Source organism: Onychostruthus taczanowskii, unplaced genomic scaffold, assembly GCF_017590055.1.
Source record: "Onychostruthus taczanowskii isolate IOZ18803 unplaced genomic scaffold, ASM1759005v1 scaffold12, whole genome shotgun sequence".
In the NCBI taxonomy this organism is placed as follows: domain Eukaryota; kingdom Metazoa; phylum Chordata; class Aves; order Passeriformes; family Passeridae; genus Onychostruthus; species Onychostruthus taczanowskii.
The window spans coordinates 535774-554906 of NW_024498351.1; the positions used below are offsets into that span (position 1 = coordinate 535774).

Below are 19133 nucleotides of genomic sequence, written 5' to 3' on the forward strand. Positions count from 1 at the left end.
AGCATCTGCAAACTCCACCCCCAAAAACTGATTACTTCAAAAAAACTGCTTTGCTACTAAATACAGAGCTATCTATCATCAGCCTGTGCAAACTATAACATAACAGAGCAAAGCAGCACTTGAAATAGTACTTGAAATAAATTATTGCATAGCTAAGTTTTTTTTATTGCAGGTTATACTTAAATCTTGACCTGAGGCTGGGAATAGGAAATAATGTACATGGGCACTAGAATAGAACACAGATTTAAAAGTAAAAGTCAGTATCTTCAGAAGCATTCTTAATAGTCTTTACAGGTGGACAGTGGCCATGTTTTACTTTCTGGAAGAATCTAGTAAGTTTTATGAATGCAGTTCTTTAAAAACTTTAGAAAGAATCAGGCTCTTTTTAATTGGCCAATGAACACACAAAGGAGACAGACTAATCCTCAATCATTACGTGGTTTCTATTGCAACCTTTAACGTGCTCTAGGCTTCTTCTGTGTGGTTAGCCACTTCCACCCTCTTACTGTCCTACACACTTAACTAGTCAGTTCCAGAAGTCAATGTCAATTTTCTTCTCAGTCATGTCCTGAATCCATGCTCTTTTTAAGGGTGATAGACTTGAGCACATCCACTTAAGTGGAGTCAAATTACACCAATGTTTCACTAATTACATCAATAATGACACTTATGTAGAAAGGATGTGATTACATCTAGGTTCACCTTTAATTTCTCCAGCCCTGGCTTTCTTGTAGAGTCCTTTAACATCTCTCTGCTCACAGACATGCAATGGAGCATCCACAAATACTTCAAAAAAAGGCAAACTTGCCCCTTCATGAATTTGTCTGGCGTTATTACGATCCTGAAAGAAAACAGAAGAAAAATCCTAAAACGTTGCCCCCACATATTTGTACTGGTTTTGCCTTTGAAGCTCATTTTAAAGATGACAGCCCAATGTAAACAAGCCTTCAAACTTTGAAAAAAGAAACGTGATTTGATTAACTGATGCCTGCAAGGTACACCACTTTGGCTACAGTACATCACATAGTAAAAGCTGACAGGAACATGTGAGATATTTTACATTAAACTTGATTTATCAGAAAAGCCCACAACCAAACCCAGCCAATAGAATGCAGGGTTTTCTATACCCATACATATACATATGTCCCATACGTATACCCATATGTTCTATACCCATACATATTCCTCATGTCTGAGGAGTAACATCTGCTAGTTGAGTACAGCAGGGAGGTGTTATCTCCTGCTCTTGATATAACCACCCTTTTCTCCCGAGCACCAGTTTTCCCTACATTCCTTAAACTGACAAGACTCGTGTAGTCAAAATACTGCATTATTTGCATTATTTTATCATATTTTTATGGCTTACCAAGCATTGGAACAATATTCGTGACTTTCATTGAGAGACCAAAAAAAGTCTTCCAAAAATCCACTAAAATATTCTCTTACTAAAGATTGTTCATTTTGTTAGTTATTTTTCTCATATCTACAGACTTCTGTTATATTGTAGGGTTTGAGTTCCCCAAATTATTATCAGAAGAAGTGTTTGCACTGCTCTAACCAAAGAAATAACACATTCTCGTGCTGTGAAACACCTAAGCTTAAAGTCCCTGGGTCATTCTTCAAGATACTTGGGTGTTTACACATCCTTTTTGTCTCTCCCCTCCAGGTTCTTATGCACAGATTAAAACGGTCTTCACACAACAATGTGAAAGTGGATTTACAATAATTTTCAGTATTATATAATGTCATGCTGTATACACAACATGAAATAAAGTAAAAAGAACCTACAGGCAATTAAAACACTTTTCCCTTAAGCCACTTGGTAGAAATAAAGCTCTCACCATTCGTTCACTAAAAGAAAAATTGCTTTTAAAAGCAATTTATCTAAGTCTTCAGGTTAAGTGTACACCTAGTCTTAATATTTATGAAGTACTGGGATCTACATGGATCAGACAAGATATTGCAATTTTAAGAGTTTTTCTTGGAACATCATTTGAGCTTGTTTGCATTAATAAAGTAATAATTCTGTCTAATGGACTAAAGGATAGCTCCAGTTACAGAACTAATGTAAACATTTTATGTTTTAAATTAATATTTCTGTTTTGATTAATCCCCTCCGTAAAGCACAAACACCACCAAAAAGAAAAACAAAAAAACAAGTAAGTATTTGATTCTGGCTATGCTAGAAATGGATTTCTGTAACTAGGATTCTGAATGATATTTTGCATTTTCCCTACATTTCATCTAAATATTTTTCACACTTACCTGAGCATAAGGAGAGATGAAACTAGTAATGCACACCAAACCAGCATCTGCAAACAATTTAGCAACTTCAGCAATACGACGCACATTTTCTTCTCTATCTTCTGGTGTGAAACCCAGATTCTTATTAAGGCCTTGGCGGATATTGTCACCATCCAACGTGTAGCACGGAATACCATGGCACACTAAGTACTCCTCCAATGCCATGCTCACTGTAGTCTTGCCAGCACCAGATAGACCTAAAATATTCAATAATAATATAAATATATAAGCATAGGAACAAGTAAAGGCAAGTTGTAGTACATATTATGAAAATGCTGATGCCCAAAGTGACAGGCATCAGCAGCAATGCCTTCTGGATAAGCTTACTTGGAATACAAGCCAAGTGGCTTTTACACAGACAATAGGTAAAGAGAGAGTAAGGTAAAAGTTAAGTGTGCAATTTGAAGTAGGTAAGAGCTTGGCCTTGAGCTCTGCTGCTGCTTATAGAGATGATGCTTTTTCCCCAGTGCTGCTGGCAATTATTACTAGCTGAGCAAACTTAATTCAGAAACCAAACAGAGTTAAGACGTTACATTTATATGAGAAGGGGAAGATCTCACATTGAAGTGAATTTCAGTCAACAAAAGAAATGGGATCAGGCCAAACTCACACTCTGTTCTTACTCCTTGCAGAATAACAACACTGAATTAGACACCACTGACTCACTCACAGCAGTGCTGCACCACTAAATGGCATGTGTTAGCAACAAGAAAAGAAAACTGTCCTATCAAACTCTGGTCTAATTGAGAATCTTTGGCAACAAACCTATGCTGGCCCTAAAAAGTCCACTGTTCACTTTCATTTGGAAATTTATTTAAATAATTTTTCCAGATAAGATTTCAATTTATCTGGAGCACATGCTTCTGCTTATACCAAGGAGTCAACTCGTAAATGGAACCACAAACTCAGATCTTCGTTAAATGACATTTACCCTTTGAGTGAGGGGGGAAAAAGAGTAATGGTAGTATAAAAAAAAGTAGCACTACTGGGTGAAGAAAAATGTTTTTATTAGTGGTGATTAAGATTTATTCTAACTTTCAGAGAATGGAGAAAAACAAAAAAAAAATCACACAAAACAGCAGCTTGTCTGCGTCCAAGACATCTATGGCAAAGGATAAGCAATCGTGCTAAGAAATGTGTCCTAAGAAAACACAAAGTGCAAAGGAAACCTTGACAGCTTCTTAAAGAAAAGGAGTCATTGCATTGCTTCCTCCGGTGGTGCCTGTTAGCCAAGTCAGTCTGTTAATATCGCCCCAGCCCCCCACTCATGGGGTTTTCTCCCTCTTGTGTATCCGGAGGGAGGCTGTGGCAAGTTCACTGATGATTTCCAAAGTTAAATCAGCTCAGTGTTGAGTTGGGCAAGAGGTACAGCCTGTGCGAGGCAAGAGAAGGAACACAAGGCAGGAAACAGAACGGTCTTCTTTTGGCAGCAATTAAGTACACCCCCATCACAGAAAATAGGCACGACAGTCCAAAAGAAGATTTCAGCAACTTCATCTTTTACTTCTCACTGATGTAGTCTTTGACTTGCCATTTTTGTCCCCACATCTAGCTTGCTATTCACTCACACGCTCTGTCTTTTCACACATCATTTGGTCTCCAACATGTAACGAATTGCAAAAGTTAAGGTTATACATTAACGAATTTAAAAACATTCTTCAAGCTGACAAGTCTTTAAAATAACTTACACTCTAAAAGTTGTGTATTATTTTACACATGAAAGCAGTGTTTTTCACATTTTTGCTAAATTCCTCAGTTTTCCTTACTAGGATCCTCTGACTCAACATTCATTAAAATAGAGCTCTCAAATACAGGTTACCTTGAAAAATGAAAAGTGACCCCTGAAAGATCTTTCCATACACTCCCACTCCACGAGTGCTGACAAATTGAGAGAGTCTTGGAGTGTCCCAATAATTCAGCTTTTATTCTAATACCTATTAGAATTTTGAAACTCATGTTTTCACAGTTCTAGAATGGCTAATATTGCTTACTTCAATGCCTACAGTCCTTTTCACCCTTTCACATTACTGCTCAAACATCTTCAATAACCTAGCTTCCCACACATATTCTTGATATCTTACCACCACCATCCTTCCTGAAAAAAAAAAAAGGAAATTGGGCATTAAGACTACATTTGTTCAAAAAGAACATTGACTGGAAAATGTTGCCATGTAGACAACTGAGAACACATTTTTATCATGACCTTTTTCAAAATTAGATTAATGAATTACCAGAAGAAACAGAAAGGCAGCCCACCAGATCATTCAAGCATTGAGAGAGGCTGTGTGATGGAAACAGGGAGAGAAAAGGGCTCCATTCTTTTCCCAAAGAAATAGATGAGAGCAAGCAAATCTGCTTGGAATGGCTCCCAGCAGTTTGTTATCAATGACTGCTTTACATTTCACACACATTTATTAACACTAGTGGAAATCAGTTTTACTTAATGTCAATGTAGTAAGTTTCCCTAATACTCTGTAAAGATTTTTTATGTCGCAATACAACAATGCTCTAAATGGTTTTCGAGCCAATTAAATGACATATTTTGCTCTTTTTTTAATTACCAGTTTAACTAAAAAAAAAATTTAAAAAACTAAAAGAAAAAAAAAAAAGAACTTTACAGGAAATATTTTAAAGCTTCCAAAAACTTTGAAAGATAGAAAAAATTTCCTCACTGTTATGAAACAAAAGTCTTCCAGAATGTATTTATCTTCTCTATTTACAAAAAGAAAACCTACAGAGCTGACTTCAAAACTGACTTCTCAGTTATTTTATGCATTGCCTAAATGTGCAATTGCTGTCCAACGGCACAGGCTTATGTTGAAATGTTATTTCAAACCAAGGAGAGAATACACAATCGAAAGAGAAGAGGCTTTTACAGAAAAGATCCAGAAGTACAGGCTCTCACAAAAACAACATTTCATTTAATTTCTAAATAGATAAAATGGACAGCACAAAGAGACAGAATTGGTTAAAACAGAAAGAAAGGGAAAAAAAGCAACACACACAAAGAAAACCAGAATTAAGTAGCAGACAGTATCAAAAAAACAACCCTTTCAGAGCACCAAACAAAATATATTCTCAAGTTGGTAACTGTCCCAAAGCAATTTCCTGCTAGTCTACCTAAAAATAGTAATAAAATTGCATCAATATCTTAGATTTCACAAACATTCAACTTTGCATGTAAAAAAGAGCTACAGCTAAGTAACTTTTCAAAGCAGCAACTAAAACGAAAAGATCCTCAGAAACCCATGGCTGTACCTGTTAACCAGACTGTGCATCCACGAAAACCACTTCTTGTTCCTACAACTTGGCCTCTCTTATTCCTGCTGACGTGATGAGCTTGGTAGGTAACATTGGTTGCCCTTTGCATTCCCTGTAAAAGAAGAAGTCGATTAAATTTTTGATAAAGGGTGAGTTGGCAAAGAAAACAAATTCATCCACAGGCATAAAGAAAGACTTGAGGACAGAAAAATGGAAGTAAAACCAATACCCATTCCATCAGCTCCAGCATGGATCAAAGCCGGCACAGGAAATTAGAACAGTCATCCGGAGACAACCACACCCCTTGGGCTACTTCAGTGAAGCTTGGGACTGACAGGTTAATCGACTACTACTTTCAAATAAAACTTGCTTAAGAAAAAATCAACTATTAAAAAGAGAGATGAACTGCTAGAGCTGCTTGACTTGACTTCTATTAAAGTAATGTTAGGGATCTGCTTGGTAGAGTACCATGGGATAAAGACCTGAATGGAACAGGGGCCCAAGAAAACTGGTTAATATTCAAGGACCAGCTCCTCCAAACTCAGGAATGATGCATCCCAACAAAGAGGAAGTCAGGCAAAACCAGCCAGGAAACCTGCACGGATGAACAAGGAACTCCCGGACAAACTCAAACACAAAACGGAATCCTACTGAGAGTGGAAGACAAGTGAAAATGTGGGGTCTCTCTGGATGGAAAAGGGAGACAAGGTTGCCTGAGACGTGGAAAAGGCTGAGGTAGTCAATGACTTTTTCTGCCTCAATCTTCCCTGACAAGTGCTCCAGTCACACCACCCAAGTAATGAAAGGCAAATGGAGGGACTGGGAGAATGAAGAACCATTGCCCAAGGCAGGAGAAGACCAGGTTTGAGGCCATCTACAGAGCCTGAAGGTGCACAGATCCATGGGACCTGACGAGATGCATCCACAGTTCCTGAGTGAACTGGTGGAGGATGTGTCTAAGTCACAATCCACCATGTTTGAGAAGTCACAGCAGTTTCTGTTGAAAAAGGAGGCACATAAGCCTGTTTTTGACTAGGAAAGTAAGGAAGCCCTGGGCAACTACAAACCCACCAGTCTCTCTTCTCTGCTCTTCAAGATCATGGAGCAGAAGATCCTGGAAACTATGCTAAGACATACAGAAAATAAAGAGGTGATTTGTAACTGCCAACTCAGCTTCACCAAGGGCAGATCATGCCTGTCAAATTTGGTGGCACTGGCTCTTTGGCTCATTTTTAACTCCTCAGAGGCCTTTCCATTGCAAACTATGCATGTCTCTTCCAAATTTCAGTTAAGCAATGCCTTTATGTATGGTATCATCAGTCTCCAGACAAGAGATAGTTACCATAGATTCTAAACGTTTAAAGAAAATATTATTTCAAGGAACTTCTAAAATAATTTATTTTAAAAGATGGGTTTTCAAAACATAATTTTAATTCAAATAAAGCTGATTACTGAGTTTCTTAAAACTACTCATCATAATAACCTGCTCTACAAATAAATTCAGTAAGATGTTAAACACATTTCACAATCTAAAGTGAGAGAGCCCACAGGAAGATCAGCCTTGGCATCATCCCAGACTTTAATGGTATCTGGCTATATGAACTTTGTTTGTGAAAGATCAAGATCTTAGACTGTCAGACCATACATGAACAATCAAACAAAAAAGAAAACTTTAAAAAAATAGGGGAGGGGGGGCAGGGGATGAGAGGGATTAGTGGTATCTTTAATGCTGCTTTGGCTTCCCTTGCTTGCAAATATATTGCATTATCTTCTCTTTCACCATTGTATTAGTGTCAGCTGAAAAAGAAAACATGCCTTATATTTAATATAAAAGAAAGTAGGGACTATATTTCTCTATGGAGTACTAGCAGAGAGCTGTTCATAGTTTCAGAGAAGGACACCACAAAGCAGAATTAACAAAAATATGGTATCTACTTGTGGCTTCAAGGACTGCTGCTACATCATTCTTCTATTCAAAGGTTTATCTATAACTTATTTGGAAATCATGAAGTTGTGTGATTGTATGTCCCTACTTCTAGACAAGGCTGGGCTCATAGTGCAAACAGAAGCTCAAGGTAAGAACCTATGTTCAGGTTTTAAACACAATAACTCTGTAATGCAGTGGTGATAGTCCAGCAACTAAAGTTAGATGAACACTGAAAATCAACACAGAAGAAACCACAATCTGCAAACAGCTTATAACCATACAAAATGACATTATCTTTGCTGATCACACTACTTTAAATAATTTATCTCCCAAAACAAAAGTGTTTTGTGCACAAAGTCACTGCAATACAGCTGATTAAAACCAAAAGTCAAAAAGTCAAAAAATCAAAATCTTTCTTCTTATAGCAGGAGCAATTATGCAGTACATAAAATGAGAGATCTCAGTGAGCAAACTGTGGAATGAAAACCAACAAAAATAACTGAAGTGCTTCAATTAAAAGCTATATAGTGCATAATGAACGTACACAGCCATTCAAACTAACACAGTAATAGCTACATTCTCTCTCATTAACTGCAGTTGTACTGCATTGTACCAGGCACTGGATAAACAGGAGTCTCAAAGCACAAATCCCATGCCACTGTTTCAGTAAGCTCTCTAACATTAAGAGAGAAGTTTGGGTTCCATAAACCCAAACAGAGATGAGAAACCACAGCAAGGAAAAGTCCTTACTTGAGGACAAGGCCCACATGCAGTGGAGCAGGCAGAGAGTGAGCAGAGGGACAATAATCCACCTGTACTTCAGAAGGAGGCACCTAAGGCTAAAGGCTAAAGTGCCCAAAGAGTCTGCATGCACTCAAAAACACACCTGCCCATCACCAGCTGCCCCACCTTTTTTATCTGGGTACAGGCACACCAACAAGGCAGCTCAGTACTAATCCTGGGCAAAGCAGCACCCAAATCCCCCTTCTCTCCTGAAAGAAAACCAATTTTATAGAGGTGCTCTAAAATGTTAATAATTTAGCAAGTCATTCTCTGTTGTTGAAAAAAAATCAAAAAGTAGCTCCCTAATTACGTCCACTTTCCTATTACATAATTTGCTTCCATATGATCTGCCTACACCACTGAGCATAAATAGCTGAACACTGTATCTTCAACAACCCAGGTTTATAATCACTATCGCTGACATACACACTTACTACAAATATTGATGTGGTACAAAAAAAAATATTCACTGGCACGTATTGTTTGTGCTCTTAAATTATTTAGCTAGTCTTCAAATTCTTGTACATAAATTTTGATGACTATCAACTGATGAAATTAAATGACCAACCAAAATGATACCACACATAAAGAACAGTCATTTCCTTTTACACTATATCAAAGCATCACCTCGGATATCTATATTAACAATGTTAAAAGAGATTAAACTAAGGAAACATGGAATAGAAAAACTCAATGTGATGAGCAATTTCTCTTTGAAAAAGCTATTTTAAAATTCTAAGCCTGATTACATTCACTATAGTAATCACTGCAGTAAGGATACATTACAGTTTTGTAAAGGGGCTAATGAAAAAAGGGCATTAATTGCCAACATTTATCTGCTTTTTTAACAGCCATTGGATATTTCCATCCTGACATCCCCACAAAAATATGTCTTCCACCCTGCAACACACTGCTTCTGCATTATGTAGACAAACACTTCATCTTAATATTTTCTCTCCTACTTCACCACATTGAACAGAAATAGTGCTTCAGTCCACTGTGTTTCATTTTAGCAGTAATGTCAGCTGAGAATGCTGATATATCCCTCCTTTCTTCTCCCCCACTATGCTGGTTTGTTTTTCACATAGAAATCTAAATTGCTCCAACAGGCAAACATCTTGGTATTGAATTAAGAAACAGGGCACTTTCTTGGATGCACACTGGAGAGCTGCAATGAAGAAGGAAAGATAACTTTGCTGTTTACTTTTCCTGGCATTAAGGTAAATTTTAGCTTTGCAGGTAGTTGACCAAGGAAATTAATGATTACAGACACCTTGGAACCACAGGAACAGAAGAAAGAAAGATGATGAGGTCAAAAGGAAATACTAACTCTGTCAACTTCTCTATGTACAGACTTCCTGAGATTACACTTTTTTTTCCCCTATTTTTCTTGATGTTTTGCCCAGTTACAGCTGTAATTTTTTTATTGCCAAAACCAAATCAGACTATCAGTGCCAAACACCTTTGATGCAAGAACACAGACAGGCATCCAGATGACAGAAAGCAAACACAAATTGCAATGCCAAGATCAAAAGACAGCCAAAAGAAGAGATTATATCTTGTTTTATGGTTAACAGACAAATGGCATATACACTGGCATAAGCTGCATTTATTCTTCATTACTTCCAACCAACAATAAAATATTATACTTCTACTATCAATATCAAATTTTAAGTTTTCACAAAGCAAGACCTCTGGGGAAGAAAGTAAATCTTTCCATGGCAAGCTGAGACTCCCCAGGCTGCATCATAAACTTGGGACAGCTTGAAGCTGGAAGGATCAGAAAACAGACATGGTTTCCATATAAACCACATACACTGAAGAAACTGTGACTAATTCCATATCCTTCTGCTCTAAGATGACATGTTGGTTCCCCAGGCTAAGAACTCCCATAAGCTAGCAAAAGCAACACAAGCAGCCTCCCCTCTGAATTGCAGTCTTACTTTCAATGCCTTTCTCATTTCTCAGTCATAATAGAAGTTCTTTAGGTCATTTGTTAACTTGCTCACCATGTGCCTCTTATAAACCAGTGACTCCCTGATAACAACACATTCTTATGACATTTATTATTCAGCACTGGAACAGTGTCCATCTTTTTTGTCTACATACAAACACAAGCAAGGAAAACAGTTCCAACACAAACATTCAGCTACCACAGAGGTTATACCTACATATTCATATGAGATTTCAGGACTAAAAGATCTGTCAGGAATACCTTCCATTAGCTACTTTCTCAAATCCTGGTTTAAAATCTGTGCTTTGATTCAGATAACTGTGCTTGGGAAGGAAGGGCAAGCCCAGAAATTCTCCCATCTACAAGAATTCTTACTTGGATCCTTACAATAGCCCACCACAAAGCAGACTGCCACAGTGATACCAATACAATAAGGCACTTAAACAACTCTACATAAAGCACCACCCGAGCTGCCAAATGCATGCTTTCCTGCCACTGACACAAACTACCTCTCCTTTGCCAGGTGCTCTAAAGTTAGGACAATTTGAAAGATCACAGCAGCAGAAATCACCCAGGATCTTCCCCAGTACTGTGGATACAAGAAATTCAGTGCTAAAGATATTATTAAGGAGTGTGTCTTTGGCTGCCACCTGTTGCCATACCAGTAGGACCAAAAGCAGAGACAGCTCACTGACCAGTGCTGGAGGGGACTCACTGCCTGGCATCAGAGGGGATGGATAAAAAATGAAGCCAAAAGTACCCTACTGAATATGCTCTCAGAAACAAGAACTGAAGCAAGTTCTCATTTGGAGTCACCTGCAACAGTTCAGCCGTGTTAGGAATCCAAGCCACTCTAAAGAAAAGTGTTCCACACCTCTCCCTACCAAGCCATGTTCTCCACACTTAATGGCAGTGCCTGTGGCTATGCTGTGCCCTGCAAATGGGGAGTAACTGTTTGCTGTGCTCAGAGGTGGGCTTGGCAAGAGCATTTCCACAGGCAGAGATGTATTTTGAATCACACTGGAAGCACAGGGAAATTCTGAAAGACAGGGCTCTGCCTACTCTCCTAGGGGCTGCCAAGTCCATCAGGGTAAGTTGCTTTGACTTCGCTCTCAGCTGAACAGATGCAGAGCCAGAAGTGCCAGAACATTTGCCTGTGGAGCATGTGAATCAGCAGCATTTTTGTTCCTGGTGAAGCTTATTGGTTTATAGACAGCATTTCAGTTGAGGTCTTCTGAAGAAAAAGGGAGAAGTGGAAGACTTCCTCTGCTTGCCACGTAGCATAAATGGGGTTGCCAACCTCAGCTGAACTCAGCAAACACTTAATGTCAGTTAAGGAATTGTCCCAGTTTGGAAAAACCTCTCTTGGCTTTGCTTATGACTAAGGAAATGATACAGAGTAACTTTTGCATACACTTTGTTAACCCCACACGGACATCGTCTATTTCACTATCTTCTAAACATCTGATTTTGCTTTTTCCTAGTGGAAATTGAAAGAATGTAAATTGCTGATTACTCTCTCACGTGAACAAGTTTGAGCTTGTACACGGTGGAAGATGCTTGGACAGGCACTATATCTACCCAACACTACGACAGCAACTTCCCCGTTTTTCAGTCAACAGCTGCTTTTAGCAAGAAAGCTGTGGCCTGCACTACTCACAGCAAGACTTCAAAGACTGATTTATACTCTTACATTCATATCAAATGTTTTCTAAATCTTATGTCTTGCCTGTTTCAACTCAGCACTGATTGAAAGAAATCATACTTTCTTTTTCATTTCTTTTCGCTTATCTTGCAGCATCAGAGGTATCAAATGTTCTCAAAGGCCTGCAATGTCTCTTCTAAATAGCTGCATTTTGGTTTTTGCTGTAAACCGATCTTCCCCCATCTTTATGAACAAGAATGAAGGCTTTGGTTAGATTTTTTTAAGCCCGGTCTCGACAGTTTTCCACATAACACCCGCTATACAAAGAACCCCAGTCTCTGCCCAACTCAGCTTTATGAATGGCCACATTGTACATCGCATTCTCAAGCCTTCCTTCTTCCAAAAAGCTGGAAGCCGAGGGCTTACGGCGGAAGAGGCAGGGATGAAGCCTACAGACGCCGGCTCCCCTCCGGAGGGGCTTCCTGCCCTTCCCCACAGCCGCCCCGGGCCGTCCCGCGGGGCTCCCCGGCCGCGCTGCCCGCGGGGCCCGGGCGCTGCCGCTCCGTGACCGGGCTCGCACCGCCGCGCCCCCGCCCCGCATCCCTCCCGGCCGGGGCGGGCAGCGGAGCACGGAGCCCCCCGTCCCGGCTGCTGCTGCTGCCGCCCACTGCCACATCAGCGCGGCGCTCGGCCGCTGCTTCCTCCCCGCTCCGGTGCCCCCGCACGCCCACCTGCCCTCCGGCGCACCGCCCGCCCGCTCACCCAGCTCGGCACCCTGTTGCTCAGCTTGACTTTCTTGCACTGGCTCTCGGGCAGCTCCATGGCCGCGGCAGCGAGAAGAGGAGGCAGGGGAGGAGGACGCGCCTTCCCGACTGATGCTCGGCTCGGATGAAGTCGCTGCCGCCGAGTTGCTGCGCCGTCTGCGCACTCCCGCGACTCGGCCAAAGGTGGTGCAGGGAGGAGCCGCGGCCCGGCGGCCGGAGGGAGGGAGGGACGGCCGGAGGGAGGGAAGAAGGGGAGGAGGGAGGCGGCTGAGGGGAAAGGGAGCCACGGCGGCTCCGCCATGCGCTTGCGCCGCGCCGTGACGTGCGTGGAGGGGCGGCTGCTGACACTTCCGCCGTCACCGCCTCTGGTCTTGGCCCTGTCCGTATCCCTGTCCCTCCATATCCCTGCCCATGTCCATTCCCCTGTCCTTGCCCGTGTCCATGTCCCTGCGACCCCCCGGCCCTGCGCCCTCAAAGGCAGCTCGCTTCATTCAAGAGGACATAGTCCTAAGCTATGACAAAAGGAGACAGCCTGAAGCTGCGCCAGGGGAGGTGTAGGTTGGACGTTGGGAGGAATTCCTTCAGAGGAAGGGAGATGAGACACTGGAATGGGCTGCCCAGGGCGCGAATGGAGTCACCGTCCCTGCAGAGGTGTTTAAGGAAACGCTAGATGTGGCACTCGGTGGTCTGGATGACAAGGAGGTGTTCGGTCACAGCTGGACTCGGTGATCCCAGAGGTCTTTCCCAGCCTCGCTGATGGTGCGCTCCCCACCCGCTCTGCTCTGCAGCGTTCCGCTCGGCCGGCATAGCGGACATGTGTTCTCTTGAGTGTGTCCTCCCCACCTTCACTTAATGCACAGAGGAGAGGCTGCTACGCCCCTTGGGAAGAGCTCGGGACGGGGAATGTGCGAAGTGGCTGTCGCATTATTCCGCGACAAAAATTCCTCCAACAAACAACGCTCACCCTGTGCAGCGCTCTAGGAAATGTCTCTTACTGTGGATTTAGAGCAGAAGTTCTTAGGTTCTTATTCCAGAACGGAACTGGTTTATCAGTTAGGTGCTAATCTTAAGGTGGAGACGATGCCATGCTAACAGGAGTGGCATTTACTGTATAAATAGAAGTCCATTTACAATAGTTCAAGAAAGGAAGTACTTTAGCACTTAAGTGCTATGGGTGGAAATGGTGCTGTAATCACAAGAGATGCATTTACTGTAAAAACGTTGGGCTAATCAACATCTGGAGTGTGTTTGTTCACGGACAGTTTAAACAGGAAATAAAAATCTCTCTTTGTGAATCAATGTTTACTCCTGCTATATCAGAAAGACATCCTTCCAAAGAAAAGAAAGTGTTGGCTTAAAAGCAGGTATTATTACTTTGGTTAAAATCCTTACGCAAAGTAAATAATGTCTGAAATCAAGAAAAATAGTTAGAAATGCTCTCAGCCAGTTTGAAGGTCTGATGAAATTAATACAAAGTAACTAAGAAATTTAAAAATTACAGTTATTTATTTAGGCTTGACTTGAATGTTATAGGACATGTTGCCCTGCAAGTAACTGTTCAACAGATGGTCCCTGGCTGTATTTGATCATGACAAACAGTGACAGAGCCAGGGTGAAATCTCCCATGCAATGCTCTCCCAGTTATGGAAAGAGAACCAGCACACTTCTGTGTAACAGTGACTTGAGAGCTTCCACTTAAGAGCTTAACTAACTGTTCAGTTGTGTCTAGGATGTGCTGGGTTAGTGTGCTTTCACAACATTGTTTTACATGGCTTAAGAGTAATTCTCAGTGTTATTTGTGGTCACGATGTTCTTTAAATTCTACTGTTATTTTATTCTGATTGTATAGGTTGGAACTGTTCATTCTGCACTCTGAGATACAATAGTGGGAAGTAGTTTGCAAGAGTTGTAAATTAAATCCAAAAACAAAGGCAGCCCACTTAACTATGCAGCAGTGATTTCTTACAGGTCCATTTTGCTCCCCTATAATACTCACGCATGGGCAGGGAGCAAAACACTGAATTTTTTTAAATAGTCTGCATAGAAGTTTAGCCTTGATGAGCTCTTCGACATCAAGAAGTCCCATCCCATCACAGGATCTTTTCTGCTACCTACTTTGTAAAGAAATGTTGCATTCTGATTTGAAGGTTGAGAAAACAAGGCATTGAGCACTGATGAGGTTTTAGGCAATCATATTTACAGTTTGAAAAACCACAAGAGAAGAAAATGCAGTTGTATTGATCAGCATATATACACAATACTGCCCAAATAGACTGAAGGTGGGGTGCTGCGTGATTCCTTCCAGAAACTGCTGAAGAAACCCTGATGAATGAACTATATACAAGGTGAAATGTGAAGTATGTCTGCCAATGTGGACACCAGTGGTCAGACAGATGACATAATCTTAGAGGTAATAAAAAAAAACATTTCTGAACAGCAGCTCCTAAAACAAATCACCTTTTACGATTACACTAACATTCTAAAATAATGTATACTTACAAATGCATATATAGTATCTTAAAATATTATAGTAGAAGCACACGCTTGGATGAGGTAGATCACAAAACTGGTATGTCTGGAAGGGAACATTGGTGAGCTCATCTGGTCCAACCTCCCTGCTCAAGCAGGGAGCACGTGGCACAGGATTGTGCTAGATGGTTCTTGAGTATTTCCAGTGAAGGAGACCCCTCAGCTTCCCTGTTCCATCTGTTCAGTGTTCACCTGCACAATAAAGAAGTTCTTCCTTATAGAATCAGAATCACAGAATGGCTTGGGGTGGTAGGGACCTCAAACATCATCTACTTCCAAGCCCTCTCCATGGGCAGGGACACCTTTCAGGGACCAAGTTGCTCATATTCAAGTGGAACTTGTTGTGTATCAGTTTCTGCCTTTGCCCCGTGTCCTATTGCTTGACACCACTGAGAAGAGCCTGGATCCATCATCTTGGCACCCTCCCTCCAGATTCTTACAGACACTGATGAGGACCTCTCTGAGTCTTCTCGAGACTGAACAAGCCCAGCTCCCTCAGCCTTTCCTCCTCCTAAGAGTGATGATCCAGACTTTTCACCAGCTTAATAGCTCTCTAGTGGACCTGCTCCAGGAGCTCCTTGTCTCTCTTGTGCTGAGGAGCCCAGAATTGGACACAGCACTCCAGATGTGCCTCACCAGGGCTGAGCAGAGGGGCAGGACCACATCCCTCAACCTGCTGGCAATGCTCCTCCTAATGCAATATATTGGGCAATAACCAACTTTTACATATTTTACAGAGGCTATTGTCACAAGCATGGGTCACGTTTCATCAGCTTTTGTCAAAGCTGTTTCAGTGGAAATGTAAATATAATTTTATTGTACAGAAGTTTGACATGTAAGTCCATCCAGTGCTGCCCACACATTTTGCATCTTTAACTTCTTAACCTCCTCAAACTATTAAAGAGGGAGACGAAAAGAGGTTTCTTTAAACATAGGAAGTAAATATATATTCATTTATACAAAGATTTGGGGAATTAATTCTGTACCTATGAATTTTCTGTAAGGTAATGTGCAAGTTCTGCAGGGCTATTAAGGGGTAGGTTCCAATTCCACTTTCCTGAAATCTTTCATGATTGGATTGATTTTGATATACAAGTCAGGTGTTTTCTGAACTTCAAAAGCACATTTCTGTGGGAGCCCTTAGTGAAATCCAGGTCAATATGAATTACTGCTATTTCTTAATCTTCATCCAAGCTGAATTCAAAAACTCTTCTCATGGCAGTGCTCTTGCAACCCCTCTCTATGGAGCTAATAGAGCTGGTTATGGTGCTAATGCTGTGCCATTGCTAAATTTTAAATTCTGCTCAGAGAATGAAGACAGAATCGAGCTAAAAGTTCATGAGCTGTATTTCTGGCTAGTCTGAACCCCAAAAAGAAGACCCACTCAACCTCTGAAAGAACCACCAGGATTTAGTATCTTTGAGCTGATTTTGATGCTGAATACTTCTGTCAAAGAGCTACTCTATAAAATGACAATAATAAATTTGGATTTATTGTCTAGCAGGAGCAACAAACCCAAAATATCCACTGATTTTGGGCTTAGCTTCAAAGAGGGAAATTACATTCAAATGGAGTTATTTGTTAAAAACAAAATACTAGGATCTTCATAGCCAGCACAGGGACTAGTTAAAGAAACTATTTTGGATTTTGATGTGAAGGTTGGAAAAAAAATAGCCTTTGAGCACACATGAAGTTTTAGGCAAAGCTACATGCACATAATACCCCTGAAGAAGGACTCTCAGTCCAGGGCAAATTGTACACATGGATACGCTGACCAGACCAACTCAGGGAAATCCTTTCAATCCTACATAGGGCTACTTATATGGAAAATTATTTTCTGCTGAGTTAGCTTTTGCAAAACCAATTATCTAATACCAATCAATTCCAAACATATAGTAAGAATCCCAATGTGTATATTTAAAATTACTGAGGAGAGAGACACATGGTGCCATACAGTTTCAATCTCCAGTAAAATCTGAGCAACTGATCATATTGGGAACAAGACAAGAAGATTTCTTCTTAGGTTATATTCCAAAGAAATGTGCAAATTTTCAGTGGAAAATCAGCATTTCAAAGAAAAAGTATTTAATTACAATACTAAAGAAATTATTTTGTCCAATACTTTTTACTACAGTGTTTCACCAAACCACAGAGATAAATCAAGCTGTTTCAACAGAGATAAATCAAGCTTTAGATGTTCAAAAATATTGGGTATTAGAAAAAAATATTTTGAGTAGCTTCTAGACATCAGTCCTAACATGAAAAGAATGTCTGAATTAGACTTGACTACAGACTAGAGACAAAGTATTCTCTAATACTTTGGTTTAATGATTAAAGACTGACCATCTACTTGTACGTGACTTGGTATACAAGCCCAGAAATGCCTTAGCTATAAATATTACCTTTAAGATGGATGTCCTCTTATTTCTAGGAAGAAAAAAAAATATTAATGAAGCATTCTCTAGAATCCACCTACTGTTGTCACTTACAATAAAATGAATGAGAAATTAGGGAAGAAATTCCTTTAATACTGGAATTGCTCCTCTGGTAAGCATTCTGATCAAATTGTGATGACATCTCATGCTCATCTACAGATCTGTTGGTTTTTTTTCTCCTTGCAAAATATCCAGAGCACTAAAATTCAGGCAGTCATACAGGCTGTTCACAGTTTTGCTTTTTTTCTTTTCTTGAAGAAAAAAAACATCTTCAATGTAGATTATGCTGCCTACATAGAATAGTCTCATCACTGTTCTGTCAGCATAGTTTCCAAACTATTTCTCACATAAACCATTCTTCTTTTGACACTATTCTAGTACGCAAGAATTTCAGAATTCCTTTTAAACAGATTAAACATTTTGTTCAAGTTCCTCTCAAGTATATCTCAATACTGGAAGTAGGGCCATGAAACAATCTTTAAAGGCTTTTAACCATAAATTCCTTATTCACTGATCTTCTGTTGGAGGTGCTATTTTACTGTTGCCAGGTTTGTGTAGGGGAAAAGCTGCCTGAGATTAACAAAATCAGCATGTGGATACTTCACCTGTATTGTAGCTTGTGTTGCACATATGATATGCTCATTTAAATAAAAAATAAAAGAAGTTCTGTATAACATCCAGTTGAGAAAGATAGGAATAGAGGAGATATTTCTCAGAACGTATTTTCTGTCTTTTGCAAAAGCTTTTAATAAGTTCTTTAATATCTGGACTGATATGCATGTCCAGCAGAACAATCTGGCCCAACTGTTTAAAGAAGCCACAGAAAGATCAGCAGAAATGCTGATAAAACCCCTGAGCGATGAGAATACAATTTGTTTTCTGACATATTGCTGAATGTTTAACTCAGACTTCTTTTCATGCCCCACAATGCTGAGGATTAGAGCTCTCTTCCCAATTATATTGCAAGTATGAAATCTGCTGAGTTTGCTCTTTAGACAGATAAGCTCACTCTGTGTGCCATCTGTGTTCAGAATGAAGTGGTCTGCTTTGGCCAGCAGTGAGAGGTGATGCTTGGTGGCCCTTTTCAGGTAATACAATGATGTTATGAGAAGCTGAACAGAGGTTATTGAGGTAACAGAATACACTCAAGGCTTGTTGGACGACAGAAGGGTGTCTCTGACAAATTTCAAAGCAGCTGAGGGAGATTTCAAAGATTGAGGGAGGCACTGGCTAGTGAGGAGAAAACGGCAAGGGGCAATGCAGGTGCTATAACTCTGGCTTAAAACTCCTGCAGAGTTCCCAAGGCTCACTGTATAATGTGAAATAAAATATGATTTTAACAGTGCAAGAGGTAGAGAAAAATTTCATAATGCACAGTTCTGAAAATAATTGATTCTCATGCTCTGTATTTCACCAAAAAATGCTTATCATGTTCCGAGCTGGCATTTCGACTGCTGTGAAAGCTGTGATGAATGACCACTAGAGGTCATTCAATGAATAAGAAATCATTCAGGCTTTCTGTCGGGTGATG

At 40.4% G+C, this 19133-nt stretch overlaps 1 protein-coding gene across 2 annotated transcripts in view; it reads right to left on the bottom strand.

Moving 5' to 3' along the window:
• PAPSS1 (3'-phosphoadenosine 5'-phosphosulfate synthase 1) overlaps nt 1-13008 on the bottom strand; it is a 39727-nt gene extending 26719 nt beyond the window's left edge. The window contains exons 1-4 of one of the 2 annotated variants that reach the window (XM_041395786.1): nt 12637-13008; nt 5563-5677; nt 2266-2501; nt 703-841 (exon numbers count right to left, since the gene is read on the bottom strand). In XM_041395786.1, the coding sequence (XP_041251720.1) occupies nt 703-841; nt 2266-2501; nt 5563-5677; nt 12637-12939 (793 nt within the window). In that variant the 5' untranslated portion in view covers nt 12940-13008. Of the gene's footprint in view, nt 1-702; nt 842-2265; nt 2502-5562; nt 5678-12605 lie in introns of both variants that reach the window. The other variant, XM_041395787.1, reaches the window with a different exon arrangement.
• Between the last annotated feature and the right edge of the window lie 6125 nt (nt 13009-19133).